The sequence below is a fragment of the Balaenoptera borealis genome (genome assembly GCF_965194805.1).
Source record: "Balaenoptera borealis genome assembly, chromosome: 7".
Taxonomy (NCBI): Eukaryota; Metazoa; Chordata; class Mammalia; order Artiodactyla; family Balaenopteridae; genus Balaenoptera; species Balaenoptera borealis.
In genome coordinates, this window is record NC_138864.1 from 19,387,256 (window position 1) to 19,414,940 (window position 27,685).

A 27,685-nucleotide genomic window follows, 5' to 3' on the forward strand; every position below is an offset into this window, starting at 1 on the left:
ATCGGTAGAATTCGAAGAGCCTCGTGCTTCTCCCCTGTCCACCCTGCCCATGAATTCGGACGCCTCTAAACAGAACTGCCTTTGAGGTTTGGGTCCCATTCTGGAAACAAGAGACTGGGGCTTGTTTCTCATCTGCAGTTTGCTGAGTTTGCAGCCCACAGATGCTTTCAACAATGACAGGGCAAGGAGGAGGGATGGCAGAGAGGCAGGGGTAGCAGGAAAGAGCAAAATTTACCATAGTATATAGTGGCACAGGGTTGGCATGGTGAGGATTCAAGGGGAGACTAGAGTAGACACCAGAGGTTAGCTGGGAGCACAGGCTGGCTTGCTGACACCTTCTACTTAAGACGCTGCAGAAACCTTGGGTGGACCATTTGCCAAGGGGCAGGGACAGGGAATAGCTGTGCTTCTGCAGTATCATCGTGCAGCACCCCCACCAGGTGCCTGACATCGCCGCCAGCTGCAACACAACAGAGACATTATCAGGGGACCACAGTACCAGATACACAGCCTGCCCACTCCTGACTTGTGGGCAATCACCTAAGGACATTGCCACTCTCTCCTCCCACCTCTGCGGGCTCTGGCTGCCAAGGGCACATAAGGACTGTAAAAGGAGAAGCTAGATCAGGAGGGGGAGGGGTCAGACTTGGGTTCTGTTAGCCAAATACAGTGGTTTTTTTCAATATGTATTTTATTTATTTATTTTGGCTGTGCTGGGTCTTAGTTACAGCATGTGGGATCTTTTAGTTATGGCATACATGCGAGGTCTAGTTCCCCGAACAGGGTTCGAACCCCGGCCCCCTGCATTGGGAGCGCAGAGTCTTACCCACTGGACCACCAGGGAAGTGCCAGCAAAATACAATGTTATTGATTTGTGACTGTGCATTTCAGTCCTGGCACCTACTGTTTTACAAAACCGGAAGAATTCATTCAAAAAGAGCCTGGGCTCTAATCTCAGTATCTTCCAAAGCTCTGTCCCTCCAGGACTGGCCAGGTTACTTTTAACTTTCCTTGAAGCAAAAAGCAGACTTATTAAATATGGAATTTGTCCAAAACCACCTAAAATTTTTTTTTAAACATCTGCAGAAGTCAGGAAAAAGAACACAGCTGCAGAGGTGCTGGTGCCGAAAAAGAACTTTGATTTTTATTGTGTGACCCGCAGTGTCTGGGAGGATGTGGAAGTAGAACCCAGGATCAGAAAGAAAATGTCCAAGGTCAAGACTGTGGACACCGAGATTCCTGTCCCTGTCCTAGAAGGCAGCATAGAGCCTAACACTTGTAGATCTTTAATGATCTCACATGTGAGTTGGGGTAGATCTCTCAGATCCTTCCACATGGAGCATATGTAAGATCACACTATTATTACGTTAAAAGACCCCTTTTCTCTGAAAGATGAGAAGGGGATGGAATGAAGGGAATAAGAATGGACAGAAGACCTCCTCCTGCCACAGTTACATATTTTGCTGGCATGGGAGGAAGAGATTGAAAGCCAGTAACACATGATGAGCAGGCAGAGGAATGGAGGCGTGGTCCAGGATCGACCCAAGATTCCACCAAGGCATCTTTCTTCTTCCTTTTCTCAAAAGTGAAGGGCTCAGGGACTTCCCCAGTCGCACAGCGGTTAAGAATCCACCTGCCAATGCAGGGGACACGGGTTCGATCCCTGGTCCGGGGAGATCCCACATGCCGCAGAGCAACTAAGCCCGTGCGCCACAACTGCTGAGCCCGTGCGCCACAACTACTGAAGCCTGTGTGCCCTAGACCCCGTGCGCCGCAACTACTGAGCCCGCGTGCCGCAGCTACTGGAGCCTGCACGCCTAGAGCCCGTGCTCCACAACAAGAGAAGCCACCGCAGTGAGAAGCCCGCGCGCTGCAACGAAGAGTAGCCCCTGCTCGCTGCAACTAGAGAAAGCCCGCACACAGCAACCAAGACCCAACATAGCCAAAAATAAATAAATTAATTAATTATTTTTTAAAAAGTAAAGGGCTCAGTGACATCGCTTATAGGGGATAGAATGCCTAGATGGAGAAGAAAAGTCATCTCTTTCCGCAGAGATTTGTTCTACATTACGCTCAGACGTTCAGATTTCAGGAGATGTTTATAAAGGAGACTAACTCAGAAAATCTGAGCAGTAATCAGGCATTAAACAAACCATTAAGTCTGTAGTTTCTCATCTCCGAGGTGCATATACTACTATCTACTTAATCTGTTTCACAAAGCTCTTTTTATTTTTATTTTATTTTATTTTTAAGTCTATAGCACCCAGTATTCCCAGGTAGTCTGCCATCCAAGCACTAACCAGGCCTGACCCTGCTTAGCTTCCGAGATCAGACGAGATTGGGTGCATTCAGGGTAGTATGGCCGTAGACCACAAGGCTCTTTTAAAAATCAAATTATGCAACAGATATAAAAAATATTTTAAAACTTGATAGTACTTTTTACATGTAAGGTGGCACTCACTGTTATTATTCTCACTTTCTAAATGTTGGAAGCGTTCATGGTTTTGGCCAGCTGTGTCAGGAGAGGTAGAATAAAAGAAACCATTGTTGGGAGACTGTCACCCCAGTTCTGAACCTTATCTTTGGGGCTTTAAGTTGTATGGTGGTAATTCTATGCTCTTCAGTTTCTTTCCCCAGTGTGCATTTATGGCAATAGAAGTTGATTATTCCCAGAATTAGTTCTTATTCCTTTGAGTAATTTGGGTTTGGATACTGGAGAGTTACTCCCACCCAGTAGCCAGGACACAGAGTCCAAAGGCTTCAAGTCTCTCTGCACTAGCAATTTGATTCTTTGTCCAGTACCCGTTGAGCTTCCATATGTCACCGTGAGAGTTCCTGGGTTTGCTTGTGTTTCTTTAGTAAGTGCTTAAGGAGAATGGAGACCAAACCCCCATGGAGAAATATCTGCTTTTCCACTCTTAATACTCTCACCTAAAGGGTTTATTTAATTTCTAAATACCTCGCCAAAAATAAATATTTGGAGGCTGCACCATTTAGCAGAAATAAGGCAGATACACTCAGATGCCTCTCAAGCAAAGAATAACATCGGAAAGAGTTGATAGCAAAAAAAAAAAATGCAGCTGTGAGCTACATAAAAGCTCTTTTAAATGGTGTATATTGTGGTTGATGAATCCCTACTAGGGGAAGATCGTCCTACTGGCTTTGTGAATTGAACTAGTCTTCCATGTTCATGGTGAGGTAACTTTTTATTGTGGTTAAAAAAACACATAACAGGTCCTACTGTGTAGCACAGGGAACTATATCCAGTCTCCTCGGATAAACGATAATGGAATGTAAAATAGTTAGCTAGTGGGAAGCAGCAGCATAGCACAGGGAGATCAGCTCGGTGCTTTGTGATGACCTAGAGGGGTGGGATAGGGAGGATGGGAGGGAGGCTCGAGAGGGAGGGGATATGGGGACATATGTATGCACATGGCTGATTCGCTTTGGTGTACAACAGAAACTAACACACACACAAAAACAGATTATTGAAAAAAGAATGTATATATGTGTAAAACTGAGTCACTTTGCTGTACAGTAGAGACTGGCACAGCATTGTAAATCAACTATACTTCAATTTAAAAAAAACATGCATAACAGAAAATTTACCATCTTAACCGTTTTTAAGCATATAGTTCAGTAGTGTTATAGTACATTCACACTATTATGAAATAGATCTCCAGAACTTTCTCATCTTGCAAAACTAGAACTCTATACCCATTAAACACACGGTGATGTAATTTTTAAGAGCTTAGTATATTCAAGGAATTTGGAGGGACTCCTGGCCCTCCAACGCCTGCTGGGTCCACAGAGGTGCAGTCAGAATGGACACGGCGTGGGCGCTGGGAGTCCCCTGAGGAGGCCCAGCACTGAGCGCTCAACTACTGGGTCCAGAAGTGCTAAGAATAATTGACAGAGAAAGAGATTCCCAAAATGCTGCTCTGTACCAGCACGCCTTGCTGAGGCAGCGGAAAGACATTGCTGAGGGTATGTGTCAGAAAGGCCCCGATGATCCTGGACTTGCGATGTGGGACAAGGAACACGGGCTGCGCTGAGGGATGCTGCATTCTCAGGGCACCTGGCCGCCGGCCGCAGCACCAGTCCGCTTCCTAGGCTAGTGTGGCGTGTCAGTCCTCTGCTGTCATTAACTGAGGAAATCTATACTCTGTCAAAGGAATTGCAACTTGTATTTTTCTTCTGGTTACAAAGAACATGTTCCTTAAGGCCATTTTGAAATCATTAGAGTCATAAACAGCAGATGTGAGCTAAGATGCCAACTCAAAGCATCTTGGCTCACCTATCATTAGTTGAACTAGTTGGAGCATCTAAGATGATTTCCTAAATTAGCTACTGACTGTGGTCAGAGTGTCAGACATACAACTACATACAGAACTGTGTGATAGTAAATTTGTGTGATTTTAAGCCACTAAGTTTGGAGTAACTTGTTCAGCGTCAGTAGAAGCTAACGCAGTACAAGTAGGCATGATACTTTGAATATGCGTGATAAAACAAGGATAAATAACTATAGTTTGATTTATTTTTATTATTTATTTTCATTAATAAACCACAGACGAACCAGCTATTTGAAGCTTTTTAAAGTGATAAAGGAGTCTAAAGGCAGTGATAAATATGTCTTAGGTGCCCATCCTTTCCTGCCATCAAAGAGGAAAAATGGGGACTTCTCTGGCAGTCCAGTGGTTAAGACTTCGCCTTCCAATGCAGAGGGTGCGTGTTCAATCCCTGGTCGGGGGAGCTGAGATCCCACATGCCTCGTGGCTGAAAAACCAAGACATAAAAAAAAAAAAAGCAATATTGTAACAAATTCAATAAAGACTTTAAAAATAGTCCACATCAAAAAAATCTTTAAAAAAAAAAAAAAAGAAGAGGAAAAAGGGTGTTTAGAATGAAAGTAAAGGCTATTAAGTGGTTCAAGGTGCAAGAGCAGTTTAAGAGGAATGGTGCTGTTATTTATTTTTTTAATTTACTTTATTGAAGTATAGTTGATTTACCATGTTGCGTTAATTTCTGCTGTACAGCAAAGTGATTCAGTTTTACATATATACATTCTTTTTCATATTCTTTTCCATTATGATCTATCACAGGATATTGAATATATGGGTGCTGTTATTTAGATTTGATTTTGATCAGCATGCTGAGACAGACACCTACTACCCCTTTCAGTGTACTTTTTTTTCTTTATTTTTGGCTGCGTTGGGTCTTCATTGCTGCACGCAGGCTTTCTCTAGTTGCAGTGAGCGGGGGCTACTCTTTGTTTTGGTGCGCAGGCTTCTCATTGCGGTGGCCTCTCCTGTTGTGGAGCACGGCCTCTAGGCACATGGGCTTCAGTAGTTGTGGCTCACGGGCTCTAGAGTGCAGGCTCAGTAGTTGTGGCACACGGGCTTAGTTGCTCCGCGGCATGTGGGATCTTCCCGGAACGGGGCTCGAATTCATGTCCCCTGCATTGGCAGGCGGATTCCCAACCACGGCGCCACCAGGGAAGTGCTTAGTGTACTTTTAAAGCCTTGTAATGTCACAGCCTAAGATTTAGTGTTCACAAAAAGGAAAATAGGTCCAATAGCACAGCACTTCCAAATTGTTGGGCATGCCTTGGACTGAATTCTCATATATTATATTACCAACCTGTTCCATTCTGCTTCAGTAAGGATCAATCCTGGTCTTGACATTTTTTTAAGTATTTGAGAGATTTAGTGGAAACTGCTGCCTTTAAGAGAAATCTCACATAATTTATTTCTACTTCAGCCTCAGGAATTGTCAAAACAAGAAAATACATATTTTCCCATTTGATTATTAGCCCTATATTTGTTTACATATTTTTTTATTTATCAATCTATTTCAATAAGAGGCTCTTAAAAGACTCAGGTTTGGATGATCTAAAGGATTTCTATTTTTGGAGTAGATTTTGCTGTCTCCTCTTGATAATTAATTTGCCTCCTCAAAAATAACCATAACTTCTTTGTGAACAAGGTAATTTTTTTTTTTTTTTTAACATCTTTATTGAGGTATAATTGCCTTACAATAGTGTGTTAGCTTCTGCTTTATAACAAAGTGAATCAGTTATACATATACAATATGTTCCCATTTCTCTTCCCTCTTGCATCTCCCTCCCCCCCACCCTCCCCATCCCACCCCTCTAGGTGGTCACAAAGCACCGAGCTGATCTCCCTGTGCTATGCGGCTGCTTCCCACTAGCTATCTATTTTACATTTGGTAGTGTATATATGTCCATGACACTCTCTTACCCTGTCTCATCTCACCCCACCCCCTCCCCATATCCTCAAGTCCATTCTCTAGTAGGTCAAGGTAATGTTTTTCTGAATTTGTATTGCAGTTTACACCTAACGTGTTGCTCTTTTCCCCTGCGTCTCTCAAAATAATATTGAAAAGAATCAATCCATTTAAAACTAAATGGTTATCAAGCATATACCCATGATGATAAGTGATAACTAAATTATGAGGAAGGAAAACTGGTTTCTGCTTGGGTTGTTGGTCTTCTCTTTCTTACTGCGTATACCTAGATCAGTCTTCCACTTACTGTAAATTAGAGTTCAAGCTTTACATCTTTTAAGTAAAGAGGAATGAATATATACTTTTTATTTTTACACCCAAACAGTTGCCCCTGATGACCCCAGCAGAAGAATAGATGGCGATACCATTATTTTTTCAAACGTTCAAGAAAGATCAAGTGCGGTGTATCAGTGTAATGCCTCTAACGAATATGGATATTTACTGGCAAATGCATTTGTAAATGTCCTGGGTAAGCTCTCCCTTTATTAAAGACATGGCAAATTAAATTAATGACCGCTGTTGTTTTTCATTCATTCAGCAGAAATATATTAAGCATCTACTAGGCAGTGGCACAGAACTTGGAGCTGTAAGGGATATACAAAGATGGATAAGATAACAAACCTTGCCCTAAAGGAAATTACAGTCTGGCCTTAAAGTTCTTTCATAACATGGTTTTTACAAAGGCAGATTCCTCATTGTAGAGATAATCAAAGAGGCTGCTCTGTTCATAGACAGTTACATTGTGTCAAACCCCTCAAAAGGAAAAAGGCATGGGTGGGCTCTTCCTAACTGAATGTGACTGCTTGTTCCATCCTTAGAAACTGACAAGCTGAATGACAATTTCATGATTCTGATTTTTGAAAGTAAGTCATTAATCGTAATGTTTGGCCATGACCTAAGTCACAGATGTACATTTATTTATCAATTCATAATAATATGTTTAGAAAACGGTGACATAAACATACTCTGAAAGGGTTGGGTTTATGTGAACATGGTATTTCTCATATGGGGCGAAACTACTAAAATACCAAATTTGTTAAGAATTTATGTGAGAGTTGTTTTCATGATGCCGGGGAATTATATTTCACCCCTGTAAGTGGAGTAGGTTCCCTTTCAAACAAAATTAGGGTCAGGAAGCCAACCGATATGTGGTATTTTTTCCCTCATGCTTGAAATGAAGGTCAGTAAATCACAGGAAGAGCTGAGCGGTTAAGATGTTGGTGGAGGGAGAGGAAGCAGTTTTGATTCTGGTGCTGTTTTGAGTCATCAACATTCTGCCTTTTTTCTGCCGGCTTGGATGTTCGCCACCACTCCCCCCTCCACCCCCCATTATTACCCCGAGGTTCTGATGGGTCAGTCATCCAACAAAAGTGTATTTGGCCATTATTTTTTGTGCCAGACACTGTGCTGGTTTATGGGGAGAAAACAATAAAAAGTCCCATTCCCTGCCTGCAAGGAACTCACAGTGTAGTTGGAGATATAGATAAAGAAATCAGTTATTAAAATACTGTGCCTGATTAAGATTCAGGACGTGAGGCAGAGGGAGGAAACTTGTATTTTTCCACTTTGAGTGACTGGCAGGGTCATACTTGCCTGAGAACATAAGGGGAGAGATACATTGGCTGTGCCTTAACATGGATTCTAATGGCCTGAAAAAAAATACAATAAAATACGGGTGGGCCTAAGTGTTTATTTTATTTTAATATTTACTTTACCTTTCCAAAACGTTTTTAGCTGAGCCACCACGAATCTTTACGTCTGCAGACACACTCTATCAAGTCATTGCAAACAGGCCTGCTTTACTAGACTGTGCCTTCTTTGGGTCTCCTCTACCTACCATCGAGTGGTAAGTAGTGGCCATATCTGTTTGTCATATTTACATTTGCCAAAGCCTTCAAATTTCTCAATATGTGGGGTTTTAGAGAACAGACAGGAAAAAGGCAGTGCAGAAGCCATCATCCTATTAATTATTAAATGTATTCACAAATATTTATTAACAACTCACTCTGTGGTAAATACTGTCACATGGATGATCTCTTTGGCAGCACGCTTTGTCCATCCCAGAGGGATATGTAAATGTTTTTGAAAGAAATTAAAGTGGCTGTATTTTACAGTGCTACGGACATCACCCGGGACGTCATGAATGATGGCGAGAGGGACGGGTTGGGGGACATTCCTTGGTAATAAAATATCATTTGGAGCAGACACAGGGTCCATAAGCTTAAAAAACAGAATTTGCTATTACCAGTGTTCCTCTCCCACTGAGTGTCCTAGCTTGGAGCCAGCCAAGCTCCCCTGTATCCTTTCACTCCCTCTTTATTTTTTAAACTTTATTTATTTATTTATTTATTTTTGGCTGTGTTGGGACTTCGTTGCAGTGCGTGGGCTTCTCATTCCGGTGGCTTCTCTTGTTGCAGAGCACAGGCTCTAGGCATGCAGGCTTCAGTAGTTGTGGCACTCGGGCTCAATAGTTGTGGCTCACGGTCTCTAGAGCGCAAGCTCAGTAGTTGTGGCGCACGGGCTTAGCTGCTCCGTGGCATGTGGGATCTTCCCAGACCAGGGGTAGAACCCGTGTCCCTTGCATTGGCAGGCGGATTCTTAACCACTGCGCCACCAGGGAAGCCCATACAGCCAAGCTCCCCTGTATCCTTTCACTCCCTCTTTAGACCATCCCTTTTCACGTACCACTCATGGTATCAGTCCTGGTCATCCTCGCAGCTTGCTTTAGCATGAGCTGAAAGAGACAAGGCCAGGAGAGGCAGCAGCTCAGAAAGAATGAGTGAAAGAAAATTGGAACATTCATTTATGGATTGTCTATCAGGTGCCAGACACTATGTGGGGCTCCACTTCCTGGTGTGAGATTAAAGCCAGGTGTAGGATTAAAGCCCAAACACGGATGCTTTTGCAGAAAATTTCCTAGCAAAGGAGATGGATTAACGCTTAGTTTCACACGGCTTTTCATCCATCCTCACTTCTCCTGTCTGACACTAACCTGGAAGCTCAATGTGGACATACTTTACATGCGTACTTTCTTCTTCTCCTTCCCTGAATATTTTCCTATTTATACTCTCAAAAGTACAACCCTTGTAACCTTGAAGTCAAAATCTCTTTAGAATTGTAACGTGTAGATGGAGTTACAAACACATCACAGCAGGGGGGAAAGGTCAAAAAGAGCAGTCTTCATTGTGTCTATTTTATTACTTATTAGAGATAAAATAGGTAATAATGTGTTTATTAAGTTATGAATCTCTTATAATGAAAATTACAAATTAAGTGTTTTGTATTGTCATCCTAATTCTTCAAGCACCATTTATCACTGAATTCTCCAGTTTGACATCTGTCTTTGCATTAACCCCCCTGATTTACAAGCATGCAATATACTTGTGCAGATTCCAAACGTCTCTGACCTTGATACTGTAATGCAGATCGTGTGGTGTGTTGGACCTTGAACAGGGCATTTCATGTCTGACTTCAAATTATAATATTTTTATTCCTCTTTGTGATCATTTTCATAATGAAGGTTTAAAGGTGCTAAAGGGAGTGCTCTTCGTGAAGATACCTATGTTTTACATGAAAATGGAACTTTGGAAATTCCTGTGGCCCAGAAGGACAGTACAGGAACTTATACATGTGTTGCAAGGAATAAGTTAGGAATGGCGAAGAATGACATTCACTTAGAGATCAAAGGTGAGGCAGAGGTGGCAAACACTTTTTCAGTATTATGAGACTTTGAGCAAATTCTCCAGCTTTTAAAAAAAAATTTTCTTTATTGAAGTATAGTTGATTTACAATGTTGTGTTAATTTCTGCTGTACAGCAAAGTGATTCAGTTATACATATATGCATTCTTTTTCATATTCTTTTCCATTATGGTTTATCACAGGATATAGAATATAGTTCCCTGTGCTATACAGTAGGACCTTGTTGTTTATCCATTCTGTATGTAATAGTTTGCATCTGCTAACCCCAAACTCACATTCCTTCCCTCCCCCACCCTCCTTCCCCCTTGGCAACCACAAGTCTGTTCTCTATGTCTTGATTCTGTTAAATTCTCCAGCTTTGGCAATGGATAACGGTAACTTTCCATTTCAGATCCAACGAGGATCATTAAACAGCCTGAATATGCAGTGGTGCAAAGAGGGAGCACGGTGTCCTTTGAATGCATAGTGAAACACGATCACACTTTAATCCCCACCGTCACGTGGCTGAAGGACCACGGGGAGCTGCCCAGTGACGGAAGGTATTTGAAGACAATTTCTTTCCTTTCTCTTCCTTCTCTCTTTAAGCTGCTCTTGAACTAAAGGTTTATTGCACAGTAACTTAATGGTTATGTTTTTAAAGTTTCTGAAGTCTGCTCTCTCTCCAAAGTAGATATACATTTTCTCTTCATGCTATAGAATATTTGGACCTAAAAAGGTATCAAGTTATAGAAATAAGACCCTGAGAATGTTTGTCTATCTTTGTGTTGGTCTCCTGTGTAATTCAGGATGTGAAAAACCTTTCAGGTTTTGAACAACATCCATTGTTTTCTAACTTGTACCGTGCACTCTCAACAGATGTTTTCATTCCCATTTTACAAATAAGCAGAAATACGATCTCTTTAATCATCAGAGTGAGCCTGAATCTTCATCAGTGTTTTACAGGACACTAGTTTTTTTTTGGATGGGGAGTTTTCATTTTACCTAAAGCGAGTAGAAGGAGGAGAAGAAAAAAAAAACAGGTAAAGAATTTGAAAGAGCCTGAGCACATTGTATTGCTTTAGCTTGGTATGAAAGAAAGGTCATGCCCATTTTCCAGGTGAGGCTCTCGATTTGTCAAAGTACACAGAGTCAAAGACGAGAACTTTAGCTGATGCAGAGGGGCTACAAGCATCACCCCGACAGGAAGGAGTGTTGTCTGCTGGTAGAAATGGTTTCTGTGGCTTCTTTCAACTATGCCCAAATGGTGCCCTGTTGCTTGTAAATGGCCCTTAAAAGAACTATGTGGGAATTTGTGATTAACGATACACACTACTATATATAAAATAAACAGCAAGGACCTACTGTATAGCACAGGGAACTATATTCAATAGCCAGTAATAACCTATCATGGAAGAGAATCTGAAAAAGAGTATTATATATATATATATAAAACTGAATCACTTTGCTGTATACCTGAAACATTGTAAATCAACTATAGTTTGATTAAAAAAAATAATAATTAATATCAAATTATTTAAAAATACACACTTTGTTAGAAATTGAGCTGGCTGAGTGGTAGCAGCAGAAGCCTAGGAAAGCCCTCTTTTCAGGGTAACTGGAGCTGCCCCCGCTCAGCTCTAGAGGCCCCTGGTCTTAAGGAAGCTCCTAAAAACTCCAGAGGCGTGGTTGAAAGCCATCAGACTAAATGACTTGACATCACTTCTAACCCAAGCTTCTCACTCATTCAAAATGTTTTCCAACTTTAATCACTATCAAAGTGGCATGTATTGTATAGGATTTTAGCTCTAATGTGCTGCAAACCTTTATCATCTTTCCCTTTTACCAAGTTCACAGTTGCTTTCATGCCAGGAAAACCGTCATTGGGTGTGGTGGGATGTCCATTCCAGCCGCTTTGAGCATGTGATGATTACAGGTTCACTGTTGACAAGGACCATTTGGTGGTCGCTGATGTCAGTGATGATGATGGTGGGACCTACACATGTGTGGCCAACACAACTCTGGACAGCGTTTCGGCCAATGCTGTGCTCAGCGTTGTCGGTAAGAGCTAGAACACGTACAGCACAGCTGGCTGCCCTGTTTTAGGTTGAAAGGAAAAATTGTCAGTAGTAACTGTTTGCTTGTTACAGTTTTAGCATTTTATAGGTGAGTTAAATACCCACATCTTTCTTCTGTGAAAGATGCCCTTGAGCCAGTAATTTCAGTATAAATATACTCTGTAGCAGCACTGCAGTAAAATGGTGGTTAAGCACATTAGTGATATTTTTATGAGAAAACTGGGGGGAAATGATCTACCTTTATTTAAAATCGAAGGGGTTTTCCCCCTATGTTGTTACTGCATGTTTATCAATGCTGTGTCTCACAGCTAAGCGTAAGGCTCAGGTTTATAATCTTAATCATGCTCAGTCTTTGTCTTCTTGTGCTATCTTATATCTGTCCGCTACTAATTTTGATTAAACTCCTTTATATTACTGTCCTTTCTAGCTCCTACTCCAACTCCAGCTCCCATTTACGGTAAACTAATATGAGTCCTTTTCTCTGTTTTGTTTCAAACAATTTCACATGTACAGAAGAAGTCCATTACTTTCTTTTCTCTATCATGTCATTGTGCTTCTTTAAGGAAAAGGGCTCTGTCAGGTGTTCTGCCGTGTTGTCCATTTACTGCTATAAATCATTTCTTCATTATAACTCTGGAACTTTTCACTGAATATATTGCCACTCGCTTCCAAGTATTTCATGTGTTATTGCAAAGTCATTTCATTTGCTAAAAGTCCCTCTTTGACAGCATTTCCTTGTAAAGTAGCATAGTGCTTTTTCAAAAGCTATCGTCCATATTTTACAGACTGAAAAAGCAATTTCAAATATCATTCCACAACTTAGGTTTTCATTTCAATCTATTAAAAGTTGTTCTGGAAAACTAAATGTTGTTTGGGGATTCCATTTTCAAGAAATTTACATAGGAAAACAATGGATGCTTAGTACAACATTTGACCATTCTATCAAAGAAAACCACCAACTCACTGTGTTCACAGAAGATAAATCACTAAAGAAAGACGAAAAGGAGGACACTTTCACGTCACATGATTTTTCTGAGTTGGGAAGTTAAATCAATTTTTTTCCCGAAATCTTTTTGATTAAAGAACCCTCATGTTTATTCAACATATAAATACAAAAATTAATTTTGTGGTGAAAACTCAGCTGGATGTTACATAGTATTATGAATTATGCTATAGAAGACCTGTCCTTTGTAGACATTTACTGCTTCTTTACTGGTAGGAAAGAAGTGCTCATATTTTTCTATGGCCTCTGGCTCCCCCAAGAGCCAGAGTCACTGCCAAGAGCAAGGTCAGGAAAAGACCCAGGGGGAACATTAACTCTCTAGATCTCAGAAGCACCATTAGAAGAGGCAGACACGCTCCTCAGACACCTTCGTCCCAACAGGCATCTGTACCCTGGTGTCCTCTGAGAGGACACACCTGAGAATAAACACACCTCCCTGTGTGCCTGACTCACTTGTACTGAGCGTCCACATAAGGTTGCATGCCGAGGTCTACCTGCATAGCATCAATTTTAGAATTCCCTTAAAAATATAAATATTCTTCAGGTGCCCCCAAATCTGTAATTTAGCATGTTTCAGAAAGAACACTTGCATTTTCTTTTAATAGTACGTACATTTGCCTGTATTTGTTTTTCAGCATTTCCTATTCTCTGTTTCCCATTTATTAGAAATTCAGCTTCCGTATTAATTTTTCTGTTTGTGCTCCTCTATGTTTATGAGAAGACACGCACTGAGAGTGCTGGAGAACCATACATGTCCTCCCCTGGCTTTGGTGACAAGGGATTTAGTTTCATTTCAAAGAGAAGCAAGCAGAGCTCATTGAGGGGTTCTCTTGGGTGTGCGTGTGTGTTCCCAGCAGCCTCAGCTGTTTTCATTTCCTTTCAGTTGCATGCTCACTGGCCATTACATGTGCTGTGTCTTTAAGAGTCCCCTCCGAGAATAGTATCATGAGTAAAGGAGAACCTCCTAAGGTCGGGTGGTTAACTATGATGTGTGTGTTTGGTCTACAGATGTCCCAAATCCTCCCTTTGATTTAGAATTGACGGATCAACTAGACAGGAGTGTTCAGCTGTCATGGACCCCAGGCGATGACAACAATAGCCCTATTACAAGTATGTGGTGTCATTTGCTTTTTCACTGATAAACTTAATGATTATTTTCAAAGCACTGTATCCCATGTAATTGAAATTCCTTGCAAAAGATATTTGCTGGCATTCTCTGCTTCATTGCTAATAGAATCAAAACATTTATTTATGTTCTGTTATTCAGAGCTGGAGTTATTCCTGGTTACAGCTTCTGGTTTGGGACACTAATTAATTGCTGAAGATGTTAATTAAGCAAATACACTATCATTTTGTGTTTAAGATCCATAAGAATCACCTTCAATTTCTACCACAGTAGGAAGATGTATTGCAAGTTATTCATTTTGCCCATTAATATGGGAGAAAACAATAGAAGGACCAGTCTAGCTATTAGGAAATTGAGACTTGGTGAGTAAAGTGACTTTTCAAACCCACAGTTGGTAACAGAACTGGGGGTAGACATCAGGTCTCTTTCTTTCCATTAGCCCTGGCTACAAAGTGGCACAGTCACCAATGTCACCTCCTCACCTTGATGACATCAGCCTAGACAATAAAATCAGGTGAGGGACCATGCCATAAGGGTACTGGAAGAGCTTAGTAAAATTAGACTATAGATAAGCTTATAAGTTTTAAAACCAAAAAGATACCTAAGAGAGTAGACACAAGTCTGTAATATATTATTACCTTCAGGTATATACTGCAGGAAGACTAAATTCCTTTCCGATGATGACCTAAGATACTGCTGAAGTGACATGTGTGTTGATTTATTGCACCTGCTGGTAAAGCAGACCAGATCCAATGAAATTAAACAAAAGCGTCCTCTCTATCTTGTGTTCTTTGGTGGTGTTCCTTTCTCAGTGGAGTTTTTGGTCCTTGATCAGAATATGTATTCATTCATGCTGAATCTTCCAGTCAATTCAGTACATTAGCCAGATTTAGCTGGTGAGGATGGTTGGAGACTCTTTTTACCCATGTTAAAATGATACCATTAGATTTCAAGGCATTTCTACTCTTCGTTCATTCATTCAACAGACATTTATTGAGTACCTATTATGTACCAGGCATTCTTCTAAAACAAAACAGTCAAAAATCTCTGCGCATATGAATTTTATATCTTAATTGAGAACACAAATAAGATAAAATTAATACGTGTTATGTTATTGTGTATAATGTCATTATATATATGTATATATGTGTGTAAATATATATATATATATGTATACACACACACACACACACACACACACACACACACACACACTACTCAGATCTCCTTTTAAGAGACAACCCACTACAAGGAATGTCAGCAACAGGCTGCATCTGCTGCCCCCTCCCTAGGGATCAGCTGCAGTGTTCCCGTGAGGCCCCTCTCTTCCTGAGCTAGTCCAGGGACTGAGCACAGCGAGGGTCCTAGATTCAGCCATGCCTCCTGCAGAACTTCACTCTGGGCTCCTCGCTGACCTGGCTGAATCTATCTGTATTGGAGACTGAGGCTTTTTCCACACAGACCTCCTTCCCCTCTCCTTTCTCAGCTGTCAGACCTGCATTACGGTCTGAAGATCTTCCCTGCCGTCTCCTGCTTTCTCTCTCTTTTATATTCCATGGACTCTTCCCCAAATAAATCTCCTACACATTTAGTTCTGTCTCTGCATCTGCTTCCAAGAGGAGTCAAACACACATATATCTATACACATGATTATGTGTGTGTCCATGTTTAGGCCATGCAAAGAACAAAGCAGGAGAAGGGGAGTAAAGAATATGAGGGTCAGGGGTATAATTACAAACAGGGTGGTCAGGAAAGGCTACCTTAAGAAGGTAAGATTCCTATGGAAAACAGTATGGAGGTTCCTTAAAAAACTGAAAATAGAGTTACCAGATGATCCAGCAATCCCACCCCTGGGCATATATCCAGAAAAAATGAAAGCTCTAATTCAAAAAGATACATGCATCCCAGAGTTCATAGTGGCACTATTTACAATAGCCGAGACACAGAAGCAACCTAAGTGTCCATCAACACATGAATCGATAAAGAAGATGTGGTACATATATACAGTGGAATACTACTCAGCCATAAAAAAGAATGAAATCATGCCATTTGCAGCAACATGAATGGACCTAGAAAGTATCATACTAAGTGAAGTAAGATGGAGAAAGACAAATATTAGATGATATCACTTATATGTGGAATCTAATAAATAGTGCAAATGAACTAATTTATAAAATAAAAATAGACTCATAGACATAGAAAACAAACTTATGGTTACCAAAGGGGAAGGGGGGGGAGGAATAAATTAGGAATTTGGGATTAACAGATGTGCACTACCATATATAAAATAGATAAACAAGGATTTACTGTATAGCACAGCGAGCTATATTCGATATATTGTAATAAACTATAAAGGAAAAGAATGGGGAAAAAGAATATAGTTATATACATCTATTTATGTATAACCAAATCACTTTGCTATACACCTGAAACTAACACAATATTGTGAATCAACTATACAGCAATTAAAAAAATAATAAATTTTAAAAAAGAAGGTAACATTTGAGTATGTCAATAAAGACATGAGGAGGGAGGTAGTGAACGCACTATGCATTTAACTGAAGCAAGACCTTTCCAGGGAGAGCAAGAAAAACAGCAAAGGCCCTGAGACAGGAGCATGTCTCTCGGAAGCCGCTGTGGCTGGCTGGAGTGAAATGAACAAGAAGAAGTGAAGGAGGAGAGAAGGTCAAAGAGGCAGAGAGTTGGTGGGTGGAGTTGGATGTCCACTGTGCAGGGCCTTGTAGGGGTTGGGAAGGAATTGGAGGGATTTAAGTAGAGCAGTGGTCCCCAGTCTTTTTGGCACCAGGGACTAGATTTGTGGAAGCCAGTTTTTCCATGGAGGGGGAGCGGGGGGATGGTTCAGGCGGTAATGTGAGCCATGGTTCAGGCAGTAATGCAAATGATGGTTCAGGTGGTAATGCAAGCGATGGGGAGCGGCAGATGAAGCTTCACTCGCTCGCCTAACAAGCCACGGACCAGTATCGGTCCACAGCCCGGGGGGTTGGGGACCCCTGAAGTAGAGGAATGGATCACACTGGCTATTGTATTGAAAATGGTCTAGAGAGGAACAAGAGGGAGAATGGGGAGACCAGGCAGAACTACAGTTCTCAAACCATGCATTGAAATACCATACAGAACCTCAGCAAACCTCAGGGGTGCCTCTGGATATTAAGTTTTTGATTTTTAAATTTTGGTTTTTATTTTTTTTATTTTTTTTGGCTGCGTTGGGTCTTCGTTGCTGCACGCGGGGTTTCTCTAGTTGTGGTGAGCAGGGGCTACTCTTCCTTGTGGTGCGCAGGCTTCTCATTGCGGTGGCTTCTCTTGTTGCGGAGCACGGGCTCTAGGTGTGCAGGCTTCAGTAGTTGTGGAACATGGGCTCAGTAGTTGTGGCTCATGGGCTCTAGAGCACAGGCTCAGTAGTTGTGGCACACGGGCTTAGCTGCTCCATGGCATGTGGGATCTTCCTGGACCAGGGCTTGAACCCGTGTCCCCTGCATTGGCAGGCAGATTCTTAACCACTGAGCCACCAGGGAAGCCCCAAAATTTTGGTTTTTAAAAAACACTGTGACGTCTGTCAGACACCCCATGAAATACTAGCTGGAGGCAGTTCACAGTTTCAATATTAATAGTGCTACATCACACTGTGACAGCGTCATATCTCTGCAAAGCCTTTGTGGTGATAAAAAGAGAGTACCATGTGAAAATAAGTGTGAAACAGGAAATGAGGAAGATGGTGTCAAATCTGTTTACAAGGTTGGACAAGTTATGTGGTGCCCAGTAGATTTTAAGACATAAACACTTATTAGATTATATAGACCTAACTCCTTAATACACAGAAATGTATATCTAAATACCTATTTTTTGCATTTCTTTTTTTTTATTGAAGTATAGTTGATTTACAATGTTGTATTAGTTTCAGGTTTACAGCAAAGTGATTCAGTTATACATATATTTTTTTGACATTCTTCTTTATAGGTTATTACAAAATATTGAGCATAGTTCCCTCTGCTATACAGTAGGTCCTTGTTGGTTATCTCTTTTATATATAGTAGTGTGTATATGTTAATCCCAAGCTCCTCATTTATCCCTCCCCCTACCTTTCCCCTCTGGTAACCGCAAGTTTGTTTTCTATGTCTGTGGGTCTATCTCTGTTTTGTATATAAGTTCATTTGTATCATTTTCTTTTAGATTCCACATATATGCAATATCGTATGATATTTGTCTTTCTCTGCCTGGCTTACTTCACTTAATATGATTGTCTCTAAGTCCATCCATGTTGCTGCAGGTGGCATTATTTCATTCTTTTTATGGCTGAGTAATATTCCATTGTATGTATGTGCCACATCTTCTTTATCCATTCATCTGTCGATGGACATTTAGGTTGCTTCCATATCTTGGCTTATTGTACATAGTGCTGCAATGAACATTGGGGTGCATATATTGTTTCAAATAAATACTTATTTTTTACAAGGGTAAAACATGTACATACCACAAAATTTTAATAGAGACAAGAGGGTAGGTATGCACTGAAAAGTAAGTGTTCCTCCCACCCCTGATTCTCAATTCCTCTGGTGACACCAGTGTTACAGTGTGTATCCTCCAAGAGGTAACACATGTACTTTCAAGCGTATGTGTATGTGTATATGTTATAGTAAATCTTTTTATTTTTATACAACTGTAGTATCCAGCACACGCTGGATTATGTTCTAAACCCTACTTGGTTTCACTTAACAATATATTTTAGAAATCATTCTGTTTCAGTACACGTGGAGCAGCCCTATTCATTTTTTACAGCTGCAGAATATTCCATTGTGTGGATGCATCATAATTTATTTAATCAGTGTCCTATTGATGAACATTTAGGTTGTTTGCAATTAGGTTGTTTCAGTTGCAAACAATGCTGCCATGTGGATTCTTTTTCATGTGCCTTCGAACATATGCATGAGCACATTAATTCAAAATAAATTGCTGGAAGCACAATTTCTGTGTCAAAGGGTCTCTGAGTTAAATATTGTTAGATGTTCTAAATTGTCCTCTATAGAAGTACCAATTTACACTTCCCACAAAGTATGAGAATGCTTGTTTCCCTGTGTCATAGTTCACAAAGTGTGTTAAATATTTGATTGTTGCCAGTCTGTTTGGTGGGAAATGGTATCTCTCTGTATTTCACGTAACATCTCCTGTTATGAAAAAAATCAATCATCTTTTCGTATGTTCAAACTTTCCTAGGAATATGTGGGTCACTTCTAAACAGTTTTAAGGAGCTAAACTCAGCATGCTAGAGAAAGCATACTCTTATTGGATTTGCTTAAGTGTTGAGGACGCTAGGCTTCTGAAATCAAAATATTCTAGTGAATTTTTCTTGAAAGTGAGATAATTCACATTCAGCTGCTCTTGTTAGATTGTCCTGTTCGTTATCCTCGCAACCTACCATTGGGTGACTGAATTCATGTCTTGGACTTGTTGTGTGTGTGTGGTGTGGCCAGAATTCATCATCGAATATGAAGATGCAATGCATGAGCCGGGGCTGTGGCATCACCAAACTGAAGTCCCTGGAGCTCAGACCACAGCCCAGCTGAAGTTGTCGCCCTATGTCAACTATTCCTTCCGAGTGATGGCAGTAAACAGCCTGGGGAGGAGCTTGCCCAGCGAGGCATCTGAGCAGTATTTGACTAAAGCTGCAGGTAAAGCAGGACTTCTGTGATATGAAATAAAATAGAAAGGTTTTCCACTGTTTGCAAAAGACCAAAGTTTACGAATATGTGGCTGTTTAACTTCTAGAACCAGATAAAAATCCCACGGCTGTGGAAGGGCTGGGATCAGAGCCGGATAATTTGGTGATTACGTGGAAGGTGAGCTATGTCTGAAATACTCAACTGTATCTTAGAGTGGAAAGAAAAGTTGTTTTTAAATAATACCTGTATTAAAATCCCCTTTCACACATTTTTTGGAGTATATACATATATCATATATTTATTAATTGTGTAGTAGTTAAAAGCTTGATCCTTGGAGCCAAAATGAATGGTACAAACCCCAGCTTTGCCACTTAGTAACTGTGTGACTTTAAGGCATTTCTTTAACATCTCTACTGTGTATCTGTGTGATGGGAATAACAATGAATCAACCTCATAAGATTAAAGGAGTTAATGCACTTATAACGCACTTAAAGCGGTGCCTATCACATAGAATGTGCTCAATAAATGCTAGCTTGTATTGTCACCATCGTAGAGAACCATCTAGAAGACAGGTACCAGTAGTCAACTTCTTCTGCTTTTTTCTTTTTTGGCCTGTCTATTTTCTGGACTTGGAAAATTAATATATATTTACTTGTGTGATCTAAAAACTTATTTTAGATAGATCCAGACATCCATACTTAGATACATACATGTTTGTATATACTTAGATACATACATGCCTGTAGAAACAGGATAGAAAGACAAGCCAATCTCTTTTTTTTTTTAAAGAAAGAAGTAGTTCACAATTTCAGTCTCCAAGTAAAATAGACAGTGAGGTGCTGTCACACAACCAGGAACACATAAAGGAAACTATATACCTGGAAAGTTTTATGTCACCTACCCATGACTGTGGAGCCAGAATCTGAGAGACCTAGGTGGTTTTTACTACTTCAAGATAGAAATTAACCACCTTTGAAATGTTGATCCCAAACAAGCTGTGAATCTCATCACAGGTGAAAAAAAGGACAGAAGGTCCCTGGAGAAAATTGTTCATAGCTTGTACTTTAGTGGCGCAGCGCTCACCGTCTTTAAGTCTGAGAATTGAATTTACCGTTCCAGTAAGAGATAGCACCGCTGATCTGTTTTGTAAGCTCTGATGGTCTGGCTTTTCTTGTAGCCCTTGAATGGTTTCGAATCTAATGGACCAGGCCTTCAGTACAAAGTTAGCTGGCGCCAGAAGGATGGTGATGATGAATGGACGTCTATGGTTGTGGCAGATGTATCCAAATACATTGTCTCGGGCACCCCGACCTTTGTCCCATACCTGATCAAAGTTCAGGCCCTGAACGACGCGGGCTTTGCTCCAGAGCCAGCTGTGGTCCTGGGACATTCTGGAGAAGACCGTAAGTGCCTGATGCTACTTCATGTCTGTTTTTCCCCAGCAAAGCAGACTTACCAAAGTGCAAGTCAAGGCCATGTCCAGAGGTGCTGAGATTGGGAGGGAGGATGGGAGGCAGCCATGATTTAGCTCAACATTTCTACATCTAAACAGCCTGCTACGTAGAAAATAGGTTCAGCGTGTTAAAAGTTATTACTTTTTAAAAAGATATATTGTTCTCACAAAGTCAAATGAACAGAGCTCAAAAAAAAAAAAAAACTAACATCTATTCTCCATCCTTGATAATACATAGAATCAGGCTGGGGCATGTTTCAAGCCAAAATTAGGAGACGGTGACATTTTTTGCATGAAATTCAAAATGACACTGATACTTCTACCCCCCTTTCTCATCTTTCCCTAGTCCCAATGGTGGCTCCCGGGAATGTGCACGTAAACGTGGTAAACAGCACCTTAGCCGAGGTGCACTGGGACCCGGTACCTCTGAAAAGTATCCGAGGACACCTGCAGGGCTATCGGGCAAGTGAAAGAGACCTTTCGTGTTCTTTTCTTAGAAACAGTCCGTCGGCCAATGCCAGACACCCTTTGCTTGGCCAGAGGAGGCCTTGAGAGTTCATCAGGTGTACTGCCTCAGGAAGCCTACCTCTGAAGCATCCCAGCTAGAGCTGGATTGAAATCTCACTGCACACAAAGGGAGAAAAAAATTCTTTCTCCATTTTTCCCACAGATAGTCTACATTCTGCCAACTCAACAGTAACGGCATGCACGAAATGGGGAAAACTAATGTTCAAAAAGCTAGAATGTAATGAAATGCACCTAGCTTTAAAACCACACTGACTGTGGTTTTAAACGAACAAAACTATGTGCTGAACAAACAAAACTATCCAGAAAACAATGTAGACTTTTGTTTTAAATAGCTTATAGTTCAAGATCATAGAGTTCCAACTCAGTCATTCTTATAAACATCACTTATCTGTGTTCTTGGGACGCACAGAAAGACCGATTCATAGTTTTGATTGAGAGGTGGTCAAAGAACTTTCACACCTACCAAGGAAGTCAAGGCTTTGATTGGTCAAACCCTGACCTCTAGAGGTCAGTTTTTGCACTGCATCATGTTCAACTTTGGGTTTTTGGTTTTTCTTCCTCTAAGACTGCTAGATTCTGTATATATGTTGATTTCTCTTGAAAGTGCCTTTAAACTCCTAAGATGACTTTAAGAGGGCTTAGTAAACAACAGTTCTGGATTTCTATCCAAAGTTAATCAACACTTTATCTCTTCAAAATCTGTGTCTACAATTTCATACCAAAAAATAAGTATTTTTAATTAAGTGATGCAGTTTGGCATAGTGAGAAAGCCCTAGACTTGAAGTGGAGGGTCTTCTTACCTCTTGATAGCCCAGGGGCTCTTCTGTACTGTAGGAGTAGTAATAATAAAAGCTTCACTGTGGTTTTTAGTATTAAACTAAATGATATATTGTACATGAAGTTGTATTAACTCTGGAAAAGTATGTAAATATTGGGCAGTAATTTTTACCATTAGAATATTTTATACAAGTAAAGGACACTTAAATCCTTCTGTATGGGTCTCATGCGGTTTCGTTTCTTTGGTTTATTTCACTTAGACTTCTCCAACAACATGGCATAACCGAGCTTCATGACGATTTCTTAATTTCCCTCATTACCTGTGCCTCCTACTCTCCTGCCTCAGAATTGATATCTGTCCATTGTTCCACTAGTCTAAAATGTACCAAGGGAACTTTCTGGGAAAAAAGATAATAATAAAGCTTTAATTTTGTGAGCCTGAGGATTCTGTTGGCTCCCTTGTCCATCCCTGACTTTTACTCTTGCCGTTTCAGATTTACTACTGGAAGGCACAGAGTTCATCAACAAGAAACAGACGCCATATTGAGAAAAAGATCCTCACTTTCCAGGGCAGCAAGACTCATGGCATGTTGCCCGGGCTGGAGCCCTTTAGCCACTACACACTGAACGTCCGCGTGGTCAATGGGAAAGGGGAGGGCCCAGCCAGCCCCGACAGGGTCTTCAATACCCCGGAAGGAGGTAGGGTGGACGTGTCACTGAGATCCTAGCAGCATGTGGTGCATCCTGAGAGACTTTGCGTGACCGATGGGCCCCCAAAGAAAGTATATTCTGGAAGCCAAATGTGATTTTCCCACAGATGAACACGGCACACACAGAGCTGACAGAGTGTCAGCTCGTCTATGGCCTGAGGGTGTGGGGAAGGCTTCAGAGGCTTCCCTGAAACCCCCTTTCTCTTGACTTAAAATTTTTCTCCACAGTTAATCACATGGTCAAAAACTTGGCTAATTTTTTGTTTTTAATTTTTAAAATTTTTATACAATTTTTTTTTTTGGCCGAGCTGCATGGCTTGCAGAATCTTAGTTCCCCGACCAGGGATTGAACCTGGGCCCTGACAGTGAAAACACCAAGTCCTAACCATTGGACCACCAGGGAATTCCCTATTTTTATACAATTTTTAAATGTTACTTTCCATTTACAGTTATTACAAAATATTGGTTATATTCCCCATGTAGTAAAGTACATCCTTGAGCCTGTCTTACCCCCAATAGTCTGTACCTCCCACTCCCTCACTCCTGTATTCCCCCTCCCTCCCACTGGTAACTACTAGTTCATTCTCTATATCTGTGAGTCTGCTTCTTTTATGTTGTATTCACTACTTTATTGTATTTTTTAGATTCCACATATAAGCACTATCATACAGTATTTATCTTTCGCTGTCTAGCTCATTTTACTTAGCATAATACCCTCCAAGTCCATCCATGTTGCTACGAATGGCAAAATTCCATTCTTTTTTATGGCTGAGTAGTATTCCATTGTGTGTGTGTGTGTGTGTGTGTGTGTGTGTGTGTGTGTGTGTATGTATATATATATATATACCACAGCTTTTTTATCCATTCATCTATTGATGGACACTTAGGTTGTAGAACCTGCTAATTTGATGCTGACTTGGGTCATTAACTTTCTGACCCGAAGCAAGTTATACAATTTCTCTAAACCTCAGTTACCTTAGCCAGAAAGCGTGAGAACTAGATGTGATCACCTAAGAAAAATATCTAGAAAGGAAAAGAATCCTCTAGGTTGTAGTTTACTTCTTTCTCAGTGCACCTTTGCAATTCATGCTAATGTGGAACTGAGTTAGAAGGTTGGCGGTCTTGACAGAATGTGTTGGAAAGAGAAAGGAAGAATCATTGCAAGTGTGGGCCATGGCAAGGGGAGGAGGAAGGGAGAACCAAACATAACTGATGTAGGAGCGGGGGCCAGAGGAGTCAGGACACAGCCACCTGGGAGCCTAGTGGATGAGGAGAGAGGGCCATGTAGTAAGAAAGGCACTAGCATGGCCTTTGCTTATCTTGAATTTTGCCTCAAGCCAGTATTGAAAATGATCCAGATAGCTTCTGTGGATTGCTTAGGTCTTTTTTTTTTAAATAAACATTTTGGTTACAATTTTGTTTTAGAGGACAATTCTTTTTTTATTGAAGTATAGTTGCTATACAATATTATGTAAGTTACAGGTGTACAGTCTTTTTTATGACTGAGTAGTATTCCATTGTAGATATGTACCACATCTTCTTTATCCATTCATCTATTGATGAACACTTAGGTTGCTTCCATGCTTGGGCTATTGTAAATAATGCTGCTGTAAACGTTGGGGTGCATGTATCTTCTTGAATTAGTGGGTTTTTTTTTTTTTCGATATATACCCAGGTGTGGTTAAAAGCAGTTCACAGACAAACCCTGTCCTGGCTCCTGGTTGAAGGGCTCATGGTGTTGGCAGCTGCCCAACAGCCTCTGAGAATCATCTGTGTCCACCTCCTATCTAATTACAGTGGCTTGTCCTCAGCCTCGTTGCTCCTTGGAGGTTTAGGGCTCCTTCCACTAGAGGCTTTCGCTAGTGAGACCCTACACTGGCCCTTTAGATGGCTCAGGGGAAGGTGCCATAGAAAAGAGAACCAGGGAATTAAAGAACAGACAAGAGAAGAGTAGTCTGTCCAAAGACACAAAGGTAGGAAACATCATGGCTCCTTCAGGGAACGGTAAGTCAGGCAGCCGAGAACGGTGAGAAAAGGGAGGAAGGTCAGCTAGGGAGGACCAAAACAATGGATAGTCTTAAATGCTATGGATATTAACCCTCAAGCCAGGAGCTCTTAACCTGAGGACGGCAGTCTCTTCGGGTGTCAATGAATGGGTTTAAGGAGCTCTGTGAACCCCCTAATATTATATACAAGGTGCGTATATTTTTCTGGGGAGAGTTTGGGGCTGTCATCAGATTCTCAAAGGGGTGATTTGCGGAAGCTTAGAACTATGGGCCAGGACTGTTCTAGGCAAGGCCACCAAGGGTCTGAAGGGGGGCAGTGGTGGAGAGACGAGGAGGGAATGGATACAGTTGAGGTTAGCAGGGTGGATGTGGCAGGATCTAGTGTCCCAGGAGATGGTGGAAATGAGGCAGAGGGGGAAATTCAGCTCGACTGCCTGGTTTCTGGCTAGAGGGACAGGAGGTTTTAGGGAACGTGGTAGGTTGGGTAGAGAAGGTCATGATCGTGAGGGAGGGCTGCCATCGTCCATCATGCTCTGAGGAAGTGAATAAAAGAAGACAGGGCATGTTTCCGCTGGTAATTTGCCAGCCTCTGCCACGGAGAACCTGACACCCTGCGCTCCTTCCCCAGAGCCAGGGCTGTGCCAGCACCCAGGCTCTTGTCCATCACTGCGAGCTGCCGGCCGTCTCTCAGCTCTCCGGATAAGAGCTCCTCTGCACTTGGGGCGGCTGGCTCAGGCCCAGAGCCCGGCAGGCAGGGTATTCTGACTGTTTGGAGACACCTGGTTTGCTGGAGAAAACAGTCCTTAATAGCCCAGAAAACAGCTGCTTCTACTCAACGGTCTGGTTAGAATAGTTCCACTCAGTCACTAGTTTGCTTTTATTAAGACCCCATTCACGAAACAAACAAGTACCATCTCTTTTAAAACCATTGGTTTGGGTCCATATAAAGGCAAAGCCCTTATGTATTTGGAGAGGATGGTTTTAATGAATCTAAATGGAAATGGTGAGGGAAAAAGAGGAAAAGCGAAACAGGTTTCTATTAACGTATTTTCAGCTGAATCAGGAACAAAAATGAGTTACAGAAGACAAAAATCATGGGGAATTCCCTGGCAGTCCAGTGGTTAGGGCTCCGCACTTCTGCAGGGGGCACGGGTTTGAACCTGGGTCAGGGATCTAAGATCCCGCATGCCGTCTGGCGCAGCCAAAAAAAAGAGTCTTGATGAGTTGTGTGGACCTGGTGAAATATGTCACTTTAATACAGTTTGAAACATTCAGAAACCTTTGTGTTGACTGTATGTCTCATTTGAAGTCCCCAGCGCTCCATCCTCTTTGAAGATTGTTAATCCAACGCTAGATTCTCTCACTTTGGAATGGGAGCCACCAAGCCACCCGAATGGCATTTTGACAGAGTACACCTTAAAATATCAGCCAAGTAAGTTATGGGGAGAAGGAAACAGGGAAATATGGTTTACGAAGGAAAAAGACTGTTATCTTAAAATACAAACGGGGTATTTCTTTACAGCTGTAGAATATATACATATACCTTCAAGTGTTATTCTAGAAGGAACTTCAAATCATACTTTTTAAAGAAAAATGACATGTGCTTTTGAAAATTAAATAACATGTAGAATAATACAGACCTTGAGCATGGGGTTTAGGTGCATGCTGTCATTATGTGTGTAGGCGTCATGTATTGTATAACCAGCAAATGGTAAGAAGAGGGGTTCCTTTGGCACAAGGCCTCTGAAGATGAGATTTGGGGTTATTTAACAACCCATGACTCCGCCTGCAAAAACAAAGACATGAGAAATGCTATTGCGATTCAACCAGAAAATTCTCCCAGCTTAGAAGCCCATGGAAAATGTATTTCCCCTTGTTACACCATATTATAGGATTTTTTTTATGGTTTATCCCATAGTTTATTTTTTTATATTTAAAATGTATGCAAAAACAATTAAATATCTATGTATATATATTTACATATATACATACATACATTAATATATGCATTTGTATTAGAATCGCAGTGTGACCCTTGAGATTATCATTTTTTAAAATTTTTATTGGAGTATAGTTGATTTATAATGCTGTGTTAGTTTCAGGTGTACAGCAAAGTGAATCAGTTATACATATACATATATCCACTCTTTTTTTAGATTCTTTTCCCATACAGGTCATTACAGAGTGTTGAGTAGTGTTCCCTGTGCTATACAGTAGGCCCTTATTAGTTATCTATTTTATATATATAGCAGTGTGTGTATGTCAATCCCAATCTCCCAATTATAGGACTATGTCAGGTTATCAATTATGTCAGACAAAGAGTGAGTAGGATTACAAAAGTCAGTGT

The 27,685-nt window shown here is 41.0% G+C and overlaps 1 protein-coding gene across 18 annotated transcripts in view; it reads left to right on the forward strand.

The window, feature by feature from the left end:
- Positions 1-27,685, forward strand: part of NRCAM (neuronal cell adhesion molecule) — a 318,604-nt gene that overhangs the window by 257,436 nt on the left and 33,483 nt on the right. For 11 of the 18 annotated variants that reach the window (XM_082399714.1, XM_082399728.1, XM_082399724.1 and 8 more), the window contains 13 exons: positions 6,632-6,775; positions 8,041-8,152; positions 9,827-9,993; positions 10,398-10,545; positions 11,919-12,043; positions 12,488-12,517; positions 14,072-14,173; positions 19,676-19,873; positions 19,971-20,041; positions 21,042-21,267; positions 21,664-21,779; positions 23,117-23,321; positions 26,648-26,770. In XM_082399714.1, coding sequence (XP_082255840.1) covers positions 6,632-6,775; positions 8,041-8,152; positions 9,827-9,993; positions 10,398-10,545; positions 11,919-12,043; positions 12,488-12,517; positions 14,072-14,173; positions 19,676-19,873; positions 19,971-20,041; positions 21,042-21,267; positions 21,664-21,779; positions 23,117-23,321; positions 26,648-26,770 — 1,767 coding nt within the window. The remainder of the gene's footprint in view (positions 1-6,631; positions 6,776-8,040; positions 8,153-9,826; positions 9,994-10,397; positions 10,546-11,918; positions 12,044-12,487; positions 12,518-14,071; positions 14,174-19,675; positions 19,874-19,970; positions 20,042-21,041; positions 21,268-21,663; positions 21,780-23,116; positions 23,322-26,647; positions 26,771-27,685) is intronic. The other 7 variants (XM_082399727.1, XM_082399717.1, XM_082399718.1 and 4 more) reach the window with 1 other exon arrangement.